Source organism: Chironomus tepperi, unplaced genomic scaffold (genome assembly GCF_022539635.2).
Source record: "Chironomus tepperi strain 1889 unplaced genomic scaffold, CSIRO-AGI_Ctep_v1 contig_176, whole genome shotgun sequence".
In the NCBI taxonomy this organism is placed as follows: domain Eukaryota; kingdom Metazoa; phylum Arthropoda; class Insecta; order Diptera; family Chironomidae; genus Chironomus; species Chironomus tepperi.
In genome coordinates, this window is record NW_027226298.1 from 834828 (window position 1) to 850479 (window position 15652).

At 33.1% G+C, this 15652-nt stretch overlaps 1 protein-coding gene across 4 annotated transcripts in view; it reads left to right on the forward strand.

The window, feature by feature from the left end:
• Positions 1 to 15652, forward strand: part of Pura (Puratrophin-1-like) — a 71817-nt gene that overhangs the window by 53744 nt on the left and 2421 nt on the right. For all 4 annotated transcript variants that reach the window (XM_070638630.1, XM_070638631.1, XM_070638632.1 and 1 more), the window contains 8 exons: positions 1794 to 2565; positions 10761 to 10853; positions 11010 to 11130; positions 11262 to 12258; positions 13382 to 13507; positions 13706 to 14652; positions 14727 to 14930; positions 15082 to 15610. In XM_070638630.1, coding sequence (XP_070494731.1) covers positions 1794 to 2565; positions 10761 to 10853; positions 11010 to 11130; positions 11262 to 12258; positions 13382 to 13507; positions 13706 to 14652; positions 14727 to 14930; positions 15082 to 15610 — 3789 coding nt within the window. The remainder of the gene's footprint in view (positions 1 to 1793; positions 2566 to 10760; positions 10854 to 11009; positions 11131 to 11261; positions 12259 to 13381; positions 13508 to 13705; positions 14653 to 14726; positions 14931 to 15081; positions 15611 to 15652) is intronic.

The window sequence follows — 15652 nt, forward strand, 5'->3', positions numbered from 1 at the left end:
TTAAATTCTCCGACATATGTCGCATTTTAAAATAGCCCCTTCATGTATTTATATTTTTGTGTGTATATGCACACAATTATTACTGTGTGCACTGGTTGGTTATGAATTTGTTACAATTGGAAGGAAAAAAAAATAACAGAAAAATCGTGATTTTTAATGCCTTTTAAAGATTAATTGAAAATAAATGGAATAATATCGAAATATTTATAGAGCCATTTTCATGTTTTTTTGTTTGTTGTGCTGGTTGCTGGATGAAAAACAACGACCAAAAATGAAAAATGTCCAATAATAATCTCAATTGAATTTCATTAAATTCTCTCTGCTTTTATGCTATTTCCTAATACCTCAAACTGTTTAGTCGTCATCGTCAATATCGTTGGAGATATGTTTGGATATGAGGAAAACAACAAAATTGATTCGTTGTTAGACATCAAAATTCATTTTCATTTTTAGACTAATTTTGTGCTTTTATAGAAGAATAAATTTTATGCTGCATGTTTTTTTTACCGGAAAATAAATTCTTCATTCAATCCAAAATTGATTTCAATTGAATGAGACTTTTCTGCATTAAAATACATTCAATTTATGTATTATTATGATTGAGACCCATGCGACATGCAAAAAGTTAATGACTTATGTATATTTGATGTACCCATTTCCCTCCATTGTTCGCCTCTTCTCGGTTATTCTATTGCTAGTATTTACACAAATTGCATAATAGTTTGAACAAGCTTGTGCTGAATTGGCATTTTACACGATTCATTAATGCGCTTTAAATATATAGGTTGGATGGGTTATCGAGATATTGAGTGTTTCGCTTCTAAATATGGTATGGAGGGCTTTGGGGGTCATTCTTTAATGACGACTGTTTATGAATTGGTAGCTTTAAGTCAATGCCCTTTCATATAAAGATTGTGCTGTCGTAGTCGACGAAAATCTCCTCAAATGAACTCTTATTTAGCAATGCTCGAAGTCGACTCGGATTTTGTATGCAGAAATCAACTTCAGTCCAGTCGACTTCATACAACATTCGACATACAGAGTCAACTTTGAGTTCTTTTTAGTATAGTCTATCTCGCTACTCAATCCAGCTTCATTCTCTCCTCATTACAAACAGTAGACATCAAATCTAAACAAACCCCCTTTTCAGGTTGCTGCTCCTCTGAATCTACTTACAACACATTAAAATGCAACGTTAGGTCAGCTGTCTCATGGAAAATAATTAACTTTATTTACTATTATAACTATTTTTTTTTTCATTCCAATGAAGCGAAAAGAAATGCTGCTCATTTCAAGCTCCATAAATTTACTTTTTGCGTGAGAAAAATCATAAAGCAAATGCAGAGTCATTTTTTTCAGCCATGCAAAAAAAACGGTAGAAGTAGAAGAAATTAGTAGATAAATAATATGAATTGAAGTAGAAATGGAGCAATTTTTATAAGATAAGCCGACAAAACAGCTATTATGTAATGGTCTAATGTGAAAAATAGTGGCAGCAGCATCATGACTACTAATATTTACTAGTTTCCGTTTGTGGTGAGGCACATTCTCACATCATAATATGTAAGCATGCACAGTAGCTCTTTTCTTGTGAATTGCGGATCGTGACTAATAATTTGTTTGGCTGCAATTTGCGTAAATTCAAGACCTATTATGGTCTATTATGGCTGCTAATGCTAAAGACCTCTCTGAGACTAATTCACAACCTAAGCAACTAACTGCATTTCTCGTGCAACATTTTTAGTATCCAGTTCACATTAATTAATGATTACTTTATTTATATCTCATTACAGAATCAACAATTGTGGCATAAAGGTTGGCCTTTGACCCTCACAAACGGATCCCTATCGTTACATTTGGGAACAATTGATGAGTCATTGGTTCGACAACAGGACTTTTACTTATGCATTCGATCAGCGACTTCAAATGTCGCACCATCACTGTACGTATGTTGGCGTGCAAATGAAACAACCGGAATTACTTATCGACAATTGGATCCCGATAAAGATCCTATTACACCACTACATATTGAGATGTTAGCCGGTGAGGAGTTGCCACATTTACTTCAAACGTTACTTGTGGGAGTGGAACATGCCATTTGTCGTATTCCACTTGATGAATTAACATTTCCACAATTTAACACGAAATTACAGCATTCCAATGACGTCAATGACCAGCAAAATGATAACAGCACAGCAAATTATTTAATAGAAAATGTTAAACAACGACTGGAATGTAATTTAAAGCGACGAGAATTGATTACAAAGAATAATTCCATAAATAAAAAGTATGCAGCCGTGAAGAGAATAACGTGCAATGGAAGCAGTCCGTATGATAATGAAAGTGAAACAGCATTAGATATATGCAATAATAACAATAAAGAGTCTGTCGATGTCAGCAACATCAATACAAATGATGATGTTTTAAATGGTAACAGCGATCAGTCATTGACATCGTCGTCGGGTGCAATTACATCGACATTGCCATTATTTTGTCTTGGTGGCTCTTTTCCGCATATTGACAGTGATGAGGAAAGTGGCGATGATGCAAAGAAAAATCAGAGTGGTGAGTAATGTTTCCTCGTACTTTTTGAATGATATTTAAGGTCATTGGGGTGCAAGCTATGAATTATCTGCCTTAAGTGCTGATTTTAACCATGGATGTGTGTCTAATCTATGATAATCTTACAAATTATGATATTTTTCAAAGAGATCATGCCTAAATCCTTCATAAAATTGATGATAATTTCCACATATACGCTCCAAGGACGTTATTTAATTTTTTGGAACTTTAGTCTACATTCCAACATAATAGCACTTATTAAGCTCCCCTCAGCGATTCTAGTATTATTGAAAAATAATCTTCACTCATTAAATAAGCGAAGCGGCTTTGTTGCTTTAACATTTTTGTTCATATTGGAAATGTTTATTTAAGTGCTGCTTGATTAATGAGATACTTAACTTTGACCCTTTATTGCTTATATTTATTTCCACATCATTATTAGAAAATGATTTTAAATTTTTTCCGCTCAATTTCTTTTGAACTTTTCCATCGATTGCAAAACTCTTCTGTCTCTGTTCCTTTTTGTGCCTGCTTGCCTGTCACATAATGCAATTTCTGATGAAAAAATTTTTGTATGAAAAGTAAAAAGACTCAATTGAGTGAAAGTCAATTACTTTTCTTTCTCGTAAATATCGCTTATTTTTGTAACAAAAAAAAAAAAAAGTTCGCAATATATCCTGAAGTTATTCATGACTAGGTCATTTTCATGTTTTTATTTATCCTCCTACTTCACAAAATGATTTTGTACTTTAAAGTATATACGCGTGTAAATTCATTCAGTAACATGTGTGAGAGAGTTTTGCAATTAATTCAAGATTAGCAGTATAAGATAAGGAAGGAGAAGTAAAATTTATTGCCAACAGGTGAAGAACCAATTATTTACATTAATTTGGGTCATGTGAAATGTTGCACGTTTATCAGCCCACTCGGATTTCCACTTTCGGAATTATTATCGATCGCACATGCATTGAAAAGTGAGCAAAAAAAAGATATGCAACCGACTGATGGTTAATTATAGGCTTGTAAATATGTACATAAGAAGCATGGATTGCTGAAACATATTGAATGGCTTGAATGAGTTATGTTGTGATCGAACTTTAGACCTCGTAGCGTCTTTGCGTTTGCATTCGCATCCTAAATTATTGTTGAGCAAGACGAAGATAAACCATCAAAATTCATTAAAACCCTTTTGAATGCGCCACATAGTTGCCACATCCCATAAACAGAAGTAACATCAAAATTGTTGAATTCGTACAAATATAATTGACTACATACATCGAAGATAGTTAAAATGCATGACAATCAATAAATCATACAGTTGAAGTCATAAAATTACTCAATTGCATTGCATTTGCTACTCATTATCGTCTCTCTTTTTCTCACATTATTCCGGTTGGGTCCCTTGAATTTTTATGACTCACAGTCTATGTTTATTTATTTTTCGAATGTATCTACATGTGCTCGGGTTAGGGATTATTTTGGAACGAGAATTTCGGTTCTCATTGCGGAGAGATTGAAATGGAAATGCCTGTGGTGTTGGAACTGAGAATCTTAATGGTCTTATTTCTTTCAATTAATTCTTCTGCTCTAATTTTTTTCTGATTATGTTAAGAGATTTGCCTAAATGAAATTGGTAGGAATTATTCACAGCAATTTATTCTTCATTTCTTGGATTATGCCTTACATTTTTTCTGGAATTTATGTGATGGCTTTGTAAGAATCTAATTATTGTGATTAGGAACGCAGATAAGCCAATCCAGTTTATTTTGTCAAGTCTTGATGGAATTCACAGTTATTGATTTGTTGCCCTTGTTCAGTGTGGTAAGGACTCCAATATGAAGGCATCTTCGTCAATTGAAGTATGGAATCCTCTTTATTGCTCTAGCTTGGAGTTGGAAGTCTTGCCAATTCTTGTTGATCATGGGTGGGAAGTTATTTTGCGCATTAAAAATATCAAGGTTTAATAAGTCTCGAATTTAGAGAATTTGTACCAGGACTTTTATAACATCCAATGAAAGCCGGCTCCATGTGGCCTCACGGAGCTCATGGCTTCATGTGGTTATCATTTATGTTAACAGAAGTGCTCTGGTAAGCCTTCTGGTTTAATTCTCACCGTAGTTGCAAGTCAATCTCAAGTCCATGAATAATCAACACCGGAATCAAAATTATACCACACCAAGACCCCTATTATATACCACATGCATTTAAGTCACAAGTAATTTCAATTGTTCATAGATTGATTGAAATGCTCATTGCACCTACACTTTAATAAGCATTAATGCAAATGAATTTGTTGACCCTGAAAATAAAAAAAAATATTGAAATAAAAAAAATGAGAAAATAAATAATTGAACATGAAAAATTGGAAATTGCATAAGAGTAGGTAACAATTCAATATTGTTATAGGAAATTATTTCATTTTTGAACATAGCAGCAACGACATTACGACATTTCAAAAACTTCTCTCACATGTGTTTATTTTTATATTTCTTTTATTGTAATGAGTCAACGAAAATTATGAGTATTGTAAGTTGTAAGTCGTATATTATGAGTGTCTCTGCATTTTTCATAAATTATTAATATTGAATAATCTTCCAGCTTCCCCAAACAGCTGTCTACCCACATGAGAAAATTTTCCATAATGCTCGGTGATTGTTAACATTTTTATGCTAACGATATCCATTATTTAAATCGAATAGCTATCACCCATCGATGACTTTGGTCGTTATCAGCTTAAACTGTGTCAAACTTCTGACAACGTTTGTCAGTTTGTCATAAAATATTGACTTTACAATTGCCATAATTTAATTTATTGTTGTCAATGTTGGAACATGCAGCAAAATCTTGTACCAGTCACCATCCCATGGCTATAAAATATGTTTTATTTAAAGCTATTTAGTTGAGAGACAAATTGAATGATTCAAGTATTTTGTCATGCTTAGTTAGCTATGGTCATTTGTTGGCTATTTTATTTATCGTGATAAACAACAATGAATGGAATTTAATACAGGTTGCAGAAAAAAATCAGCTTATATGAGCTGCCACATTCATCAATTTTGCTGAAGAAAGATGCAAATTCCTTCGATTAATATAAATAAGTCGGTGTGCAGTAGCTGGTTATTTTAAGCTTATCAATATTTCATTATTGTGCTGTATGTTGACAAGAAGTTATGATAAATGTGGGCTTTGTAATCGATATTGAAGACTTAATTGCCATTTGCGGTTTTTTTGGTTTCGACACGCTGTGCTTTTTGCACTGTCAGCATACAAGCCGATATTGGAACTAACAGTAAGTGCGAGTTTCAATTGAAATTAAGCTTTATTGAATGATGAAATCTTCAATTAATCTCCTAAGAGGATGCATACATTGATGAGATTTTTTCTTTTGCTTTGCAACATTGTAACCGTCATCAGATTTTTAATGGAATCTAGTCATTAAGATATGCATTTTAATCCCTCGTTCACAAAAGTGATTGGCAAAATTCTGTTTAAGGAATTGAAGGTGTAGACAAGTCTTGTCCTTCAGAAAAAGTTCATTAAAGAATCCAATCACGGATAATATCGATAAATTAACCGAAGATAATGACTTTATTATCGATAAATGGTGACTTTTTATTCATGAATTCTTAATGAGATGCTTTTGGGCATTTTTACTGAATTAAAAAATTTTGTATTCAATAAAGGACATGAAAAATGCATTGACTTAGACTTTTGTATAATAATCATCTTGTTACTAGAATAACAATGAATGTGTTTTATCAAGAGATTAGATGGAAATTGATATTGGGTTGTTTGTGACTGAATTTGAATATTTATTCGGATTTGTGGGATACCGAGAGATGCATGAGAGGCACAAGCCTCCATTTAAGAACATTTACTAACTTAGCGGTTCTACGACTCTATTCAGATGTCATGTGTTTACTATGCAATATTTCGAACCTGACAAAGTCTAGAGATAGAGCCCAGATTGATTTAAAGACAATCATGTCATATCTTGATCCGGCCCTCATCTCCAAAAATTCATACATGGTGTCCATATTTCCTTCTTTTGTGTCGCTCGGTTTTAAATATCATCCAATGTCATTTAAGGAATGATTTGAGGAATTCTTTAGGCTTTCAATATCAAAATTTTTATGCAAATAATAAAAGTATCATATTTTTAAAAATCAGCAAAAATTCCTCCCATCCGTGAAAGAATGCAGTAAAAACCAAATCATATTTACATTCTATAGCATGAACATCCGATAATCCATAGCCAACAAATTGTAGATTCTGCTAAAAAGTATATTTTTCTCATTGTTTAATCTCTTCATATTCATTTTTCACATTTCTATTGCAAGATGATGTTTAACATAAATTTCTACAACAATCAATAAATCTCGTATGACTTTACTTACAATTGCAATTCGAAACACATGTTTTTATTATTTTCTCTATTCATATTCAGCTTATCTTACTACTTACTTATGTACACAATATTTTACTTTATAGTATATTATATATCTATCCACATCCATTATAATTCATAAAGTATAATATTATTAATATTATTGCTTGATACTTTATTTTTTCATATTTTATCCAGTTGCTACCTTCGATTTTGTTTTTTCAGCCGCTTCACTGCAATATAGTCTTTTTTTGTTATTCTCTGTTGCTCTATGCTTTCGCCTTCTTTTAGTTTACAATATAATCTCGAAACATACATATTATTATTGTTATTATAGTACTATGAGCAGCATACGGTAGAAGTGAGAGATTTAAGAATGAATAAATGAATTGTAGAGACATGCAGTGCGACTATCATGTAACTAGTGTTTAATGTCAAATCGAAATTAATTAATCAACCATTTTTCCTCTTCTTCTATCCAACTACTTGATGTTTTCATGCTCTACAAAAGTCATTTTTTAAAAAAGAGCTAGCGAGCTTTTAGGTTGTTCGTAAGTGATGTCCAATTGGAAAATTGGGGCTTATTGGAGGGCAATATCCTCTCTAAAGTTGCATGCTGACCACTAATGAGTCAAAAATGTCTCATTGAGTGCTATATCCACTTCCATAATTGCTGAACGACTCCCTGGCAAAAATATGTAGTTTTATTTCACTTACATGTTGTATCGCTACCATGACTGCATGTTATCAATTACAAATTGATGATAATTGACGGTGTAAGCATGACGATCTGACTCGATTGCTCCAATTCCATCAACTTCCTTTATTTATTTATATTTTAACATTGATTATTGCTCTAGGTGACACTAAGATTTGTGATGCATTAATCTCTGCTATCACCTGATATATTATTTAAATGAGCAAGATCTGCGACACAAAATCTAATGTTGTTGGAGTTTGAATGTGAATATGAAAGTTTGAGATGATAAAATATTGATTTGATTGAAGCAAGTAGAAGAAGAAAAACTTTCGCAAAAGTGTATAATTTTAATTACATTTGTATTTATTTAGATTTTAAATCTATGCTCGAAATTTAATCTTAAGTTTTAATCGCGGATCTTTACTTTCTACTTTATTCAAATTCGTGATATTCGAAGGAGTGACAATAATTGGCGAAATAATGTCTATCGATTAGAAACTTTTCGTCAACTAAAGGCATTTGTTATGTATAATGTCGAATATTTTATTTGACAATCCACCGACATTCATGTCCTTAATCAAATAATCTGATTTATGACAGACATAGTCAAATTCCTTATACAAATAATTTATTGGAAAGCTAGATCTTCATTATATATTCGCAACAAGATATCTTAAACCTTGCGGACTAAGTGAATTATCTCCTCATAATTCAATATCATTCACGTTTTTATTCCATTTAAGGAAGTTCAGTTAATAAAATTTGATCGGGGATTGGATGTCTTCTAAATATTCAAGGTTTCACTTCGTTTTCTTTTATAAAATTCGTGACTGAAAGTTAATTTTTTAGCCATCCTTTGAGTCCGTCTGAACTTAATCACTCGGAAAAGGCATTTAAATATTTGAATATATTCTATACTTGTTTATTCCTTCTGGCTGAAACTGTCTGGAGCTTGTTTGTTTGGAATTTATTATTTATGGAAATAAAGCTTGATATCCATTAATGCTGACAGTGTTGAGTTAATGTAGAGGTTGATATAGGTTGTATAGATTTCTTCGTCAGGTGTATTTATGATAATGGGAACTGGACATTGATGGAATTAGGATAGGCTTAAAATGATTGCTTTTTGATATGTTCTTAAGGAAAGATTCTTCTGCCTTGAGCAGTGCTGTTCAAACTTTTATGTGCCATGATACACTTTAATAGAAAGCAACGACCGAAACGGCATGCGGTTCATGACATTTCCTGACTTCATGATTTACTGCTTATATACTTACTACATTCATGAAATGATTACAACTGTTCTGTATATTCTCAGTCTGATTCTAATGCTGGATTTATCACAATCCTTAATTATCAAGTGCCAAACCTCACAAACCTCAAAAGTAAACTCAAACACATTCCAAAAATCAACACTGCCAAGCTAATATATTCGATTTATTACGTCAAAAAGAACTCCGTAAAAGCTTTCAGAAATCGTCAATTTCAAAGGAAAAAGGAACTTTTATGAATATTTATGTTTACCTTAGAAATGAATTTTTTAATAGATCAAGCATGTTGAAATAACATTTGCTTAGTAACTTCTTCCATTTCGGTCTGCATTAATATTATTCCTAAGCTGAACTTTATATGTTAAATCAATGTTATCATTTACCTAACAGTGTAGGTAGAGAATCATACCTTTTTGATACATTTAGTGACTACTAGGAAGAAAGGATAACAATTTGGTATTATGTCTAAAAAAGGAATCCTAATCTATATGAATTATGATTAATCCATAAGTCTTAAAGCTGACGATAAAAATTTTTACAAATGCTGCTCATGTCCCAAATGTGATTTTCAACAACCTTTTCATCACTAAAGATAGCAATTTTCTTAATTCAATGTCACCAACATTTTCAAAAGGAAACGGAACACTAAAAACTTTTCATTTCCCAGCCTTTTTTCAGACTTTGTTGAAGTTTCCTTCCATTACGTGTTAAAAAAATTCAATTCGTGTGCTTTTGGATGAGTGAGAATTAAGTTATAGAGATTTTCATTATTGAATAAAAAACAGACAGGATAGAACAAGAAGAGAATGGAAGAACTTTTTCTTATTTCACGAGAAACTTTTGCTTTTACTGCGTTATCAAATAAGTTAACGACTCATTCATCCTTGTTTGGTGCTCTGTATATAGGAATAAATATGGAGTCGTTTGGAAGTGATGTCTAGTATTAATATTGAAGGAATCTAAGCTAAAACGGAACAAAATTCACTCCGAGTGGCAAAAAACTGTTGGAACTAGACATTTAGTTGTCTTTAACTAGTTTCAACAAATTTTAAGCTCATTCAGATACTTCTGAGTAGCGCTGCATATTTTGATGACCACAAAACCTCAAAATGATGTAAAAAGCCCTGGTGGAATAATGACAGACGTTATAGCCAATATTTAAGACATATTCTACTTGGAAATCATCTTCAACAAGGGATTTGTATCTCAAAATGTAAAAATGACTAGAATATGCTCTACATGCACTTTCCTTAGAACATGAATTATTTAAGAGCTCTGTGACTGGCTCAGGGACTGATCCAATTTTTCTGATGAACGTAACCTTAAAAACAACCCACTATATCATAAGAATTATTTGATAAGAAAAACACATTTAAACTTTAGCATTGAAAATGTTTTGAAAATTGGCCTGAAGCCTTGTGAATTTAAGCAGCTTTTGCGGTATTTTTAGAAAATATTCCAAGTCTGATGATTGATAAGAAAAATATTTCTTGAATATTCTTGTATTTTGTAGAGCTTTCTGTGGGTGGTTTGTAATGCAGTCATCACGATTATGAAAATTCTTCTGTGTAAGAATGGAAGTAGATCAAGTAACTTACCACAAAAATGCAATAAACATTGAAAATCATAATTTGAATAGCTTCACCCTCCAGGAAATTAGAAACAAAGCCTAACATCATACTATTGTTGTCTCCTACGTCTATCAAGCTCTTCTTATCTTATTTCCTCCCAATTCACTGCCAAGCATCCGCTTTTTGATCCTAAATATCATTTTATGTTTATCGACTGCTCTTTTTTGACACTTTCTCATTTCCTCCTTTTTTGTCTGTCTGAATTTCAGTGTCACGTTTGGCTTATGATGATGATATCGTAGCCCCAAGGTCAATACACGATTTATCGGAGAAACTGCTCATGTCAGGCTGCTACTTACCAGGTAAATATTTGACTGACAAATAATACACATTTTGGGTGACCGAAAACCGATAATCTTTATTTGCTGTGCAAATATTTAACAGATTGATGGATTAAGGTCATGTATCGCAGTAAATCATGTTTAAATAATTTTTTTATTCATTGCTTCTTTATTCAGGCAATTATACAAGAACTGGCTTCCCATTGATTGTAATCGAAAGTGATAAAGTTCATCAAGCTGGCTTGAATTGTTACGAGATTGCAACACTTATACTTTTCTACAATACAATACCGATGAAGTAAGTTGAGGTTAGAAATATTCTCACAACTGTTACTAACAATATTCTGTTTCTTTTCTTATTTCTTTTGCCTTATTCCGCAATTTCGCAATGCTACAAACAAATGAACAAAAAAAAAATGAATAATATAGTTCAACGGCATTTGCCATCCATTTAATTGCAAAAAGCGATAATAATGGTCACGTAAAAGTCGTCTTAGATAAATTGGATAACAGTATGCAGCTATTGCACGGTCACGTTAAAATAAATTCAATACTTGTTACAGTGACATCGTTGAATAGTTGCAATGAAGACGATGAGAATTGCGTTGACGGTGGTGGAGTTAGTGATGGTGAAAATAAAAGAAGATACAATGAACAATTACCAATTAGTCATATAAAGTTAGTATATGCATCGTCACACGAGCAGCTGCTAGAGCATATAACATTAGAAAATTTATTGTCAATATGCAATGGACCATTGGAGCATGATCAATTTGAATGGATTGGATTCTTTAAGACAATAGAACCATTGCAAAGTCAGTGCTTGATAGCAGGACGTCGTTTAGTTTCCGTACTCAATGATATTCGAAATGCTGATCTTCAAGGTCCGCCACCAACGCGACGTCAACTACACTCACAACATCGAGCCTTATGTCGTGCACTTATGGATAGTGATTTACAGACGCTACGACGTAAAGGACCGATAACATTAAATCAATTGCAAGAGCATATAAAGCGCATAAGGAAGCGATATGTACCATGTTATGCATTAACAATTAAAACCAAAAATTTTATAGTGAACGATAAACGTTATAGTAGTTATATTGATTCATCCACCGCTGTCAGTCATACTAATCATAATAATATACATAATAGTAATAGTAATAGTCTAAATTTCTATCATAAGAGAAACAAAAGTGAGCCCATTGGTAGCGGAAATGTTTTAAATAATAATTGTAATATTGATCAGCAACTAAAACAATCAACGACGAATATAAACTTTGTTGAACAGAGATTAAATGGATTGATAACTGTCTTTAATGAAGTCGATCGTGCAGCAAAACGATTAGAGCAATTAACTGAACAACATCGCGAACGATTACGCGAACTTACAAGGCAACGTGCATTAGAAGATGAAATCAATGAGGTGAGAATCTAACAACAATGGGCTTTTTTTATTATTGACTTTATTTTATGCTTAACTCTAATTTTTATTTCTCGCTCACATCTCACATCTGTGCAGAGTTGTTGAGTTAGTCATTAATATACATAAGTGTCGATCTTGTCTACGACTTGGTTTGTCGGCTAATCATTCGATTAGTTCAGTGTTGTCCAAACTGTGTGTTGCTGTTTCTATCGTGGCTTCACATCAAGGTTGTGTTTAAGTTCCGACAACACTGGATTAGTTGATGAAGTAGAACATTGCTAGGAAATCCTTAAACCACATACATTTCAGAACTAGCTAAGCTATGTTGATAAGATGATTCGCTGAACTCGCTCCAAACAGAACAAAACCACATTCAGGAAGTTCTGATCAGTGCAATCACTCATTCACCAACACTGCATCTAAACTGTTTGTTTTATAACATTGACTTTTACTCCATCAAGCAATAAAAACCAGAAGAAGTCATTACAAATCAAAAAGTGCACACTTGATGTTGAATGACAATGAAAAGCATTTACTTGTGATGAAATTTTCGATCTTGTCTAGTCGTGAACTTCCATGCTTTAGCTTTTTTAATAAAATCGTAATTTTGACGCCTCCAGACATTTCTTTGTGGATGCTCGAATGAGCGACTTTAAGGAATTTTACGGTAGAGCATCTTCATGGTCTTTGAAATTTATTTAACTTCCATGTCTTCCTAGAAATGACAGAAAAATTCAATTCCGTCCTTCTCAGTAATTAAATTTCAATCTTTACAACCCAAACATACCTCAAAGAATTGTGTTTCTTCCGCCATCCCTTGTTTAAAAGTGCGGAAGTAACATGTAATGTGTAAATAAGTTTTTGAAATAAAAAATAGAAGAAGGAAGAACGAGAAACTATTGAGTGTTGTTCAAAATGTTCAATAGATCTCACTTGGAACGTGTCATCGAATCTTTCTCGTCTTTTTATATTTTATAGTGATTGCTTGTTGTATGCCTCAATGGAGATTTTGTGCGCAATATTGAACCTTTCTTTTCGTTAAGCACGTCGAAACTTCTTCTTATTCCTTTTCAATCTTTCAATTCGTTTTTTAATTTTTTTTTATTTTATTTGCTATGAAAAGGTCATTGAATGGATCAAAACAGAGGGAGAGAATTCGCTTACAAAGTACAGTTCGCTTTCATTGGAGTGCGGGAACACGATTCGAGATGAAGAGCAGGATTTTGAGAAATATTATTTCATATCTATGGTGAGTCGGACGCAATTATAATTATACTTTTATTTTATTATTTTGGTAATTTATAATTACGGTATGTGCTCTTGTAAATATTCCCCCAATTGTCCCTAACGGAAACGATTCTTTTTCTTCTCTTTTTCTTCTTCTCTTCTCTTCCACATTCTTTTATTTGTGCCTGTATTATTTTACGATGAATTGACAATTCCATAGAAACATATTGCAAAAGGAAAAGACTTGATTGAGGCGACAAATGATCTGGAATCCTTGAAAACTTATGGCGTAAATTTAAATTCAATACTCAAAGATTACAGCGGACGTTTAGAAAATTTACGAGAAAAAGTTGAAGGTGCTGCACGCCTTCATCATTTAATGGCATTGAAATTGAATGAGGCCGATGTACAGATGGAAATGCAAAAGCTTGCCGAAAAAATTGGACTCTCAGGCTTAATGCAAAGTCATATGAAATCGACATCAACAACATCATTAACGTCATCTTTAAAGAAAGTTACTGGAAAGATGACAATTACCACAACGACAATTACCACTAGTACACCAAAAAAAGAAATTTTATGTGACAGCAATCATCATCATCAACAGCAGCAGCAGCAACAGCAGCAGCAGTCTGTTGATTCGCACAGTTTGATTGTGACATCGATGCCTACATCATTGCTACCTGCGATTGAAGAGTCGCCAGAAAAGAAGCTTGATAATGTAAACAGCAGTCAGACAGTAACAATAGCCAAAGCATGTCAAGAAGAAGACATTGATGATATTGATGATGATTTGACAACAACAACCGTTGCATCAAAGACAACATTAGGTGATTCTGGTATGGGTACAACAATATATGATGAATCATATGTTAGTGAAATGAAGGAAGAGGAGAAGCTTTTAAGGGCATGTTCATGTGAGAGCATTGTCGATGATGCAACAATGAATGCATGTGATAACATAAGTCAGCATGAGCAAGACGACTTAGATGATTATGATACAAGTGAAAACATAACAAGCATAAGCATGGATGAGCCGACGAGTAAAAGTGAAAGTATTAATAATATAGCACCAGTTCCACTACAAGCCAATGCACACCTCTATTGTCATGCATCAAACTTACAATTGGATCTAGATGATTCTGTTATTGATCAAAAAACACAAAAGTACGTCTTCGTCCATAAATCAATCAATTTAATGTTTATTGCCATAACTAAATATCCATTTTTATACTCTACAGGACGCTTCTTTTAATCATGCGTGAAATGATTACAACGGAACGCGATTACGTCCGATCATTGTATTATGTTATCGATAATTATATGCAGGAATTGCTACGTGAAGATATCCCGCAAGCTCTACGTGGTCAACGAAATGTTATATTTGGAAATATTGAGAAGATTCATGAGTTTCATCAGCAGCACTTTTGCAAGGAATTAGAAACGTAAGTTGAGGGATTTAATTTCAAAGGGGCTTCTAAGCCTCAACATAATTTCAAGCTTCAGTTACTCTAAGATCATGCTAAAAATATCGTAATCTCACAGTCATTACCCAAATCAATACTAATAACCCCAATTCCAATTTATTTTAAACAGTTATGAGCATCATCCGTTGAAAGTCGGTGCAGCTTTTCTACGTCACGAACCAAAATTCTACTTATACGCTTTGTACAATAAAAATAAACCAAAAAGTGATTCACTCATGAGTGAATATGGCTCAGCATTTTTCAAGTCAAAACAGATTGAGTTGAATGATAAAATGGATTTGGCATCTTATCTTCTCAAACCGGTTCAACGTATGGGAAAGTATGCATTGTTATTACAGCAACTCATGAAGGCATGTTCGAGTGTACAGACTTCGGGCAATCAGGAACTTATCGAGGACTATGATGAACTACAAAAGGCTGAAGAAATGGTTCGTTTTCAATTGAGACATGGCAATGACCTTTTGGCAATGGACTCATTACGTGATTGTGATGTGAATGTGAAGGAACAAGGTCGATTATTAAGACAAAGTGAATTTCTTGTATGGGAAGGCAGAGGTGGAAAGAAATCACTTAGGCAAGTGTTTTTGTTTGAGGAACTTGTGCTGTTTAGCAAGGCTCGTCGGTTTCCGGATCGAAAGGTACAGTAACAATTTATAGCTTGCCAAATGACATGAAAAATT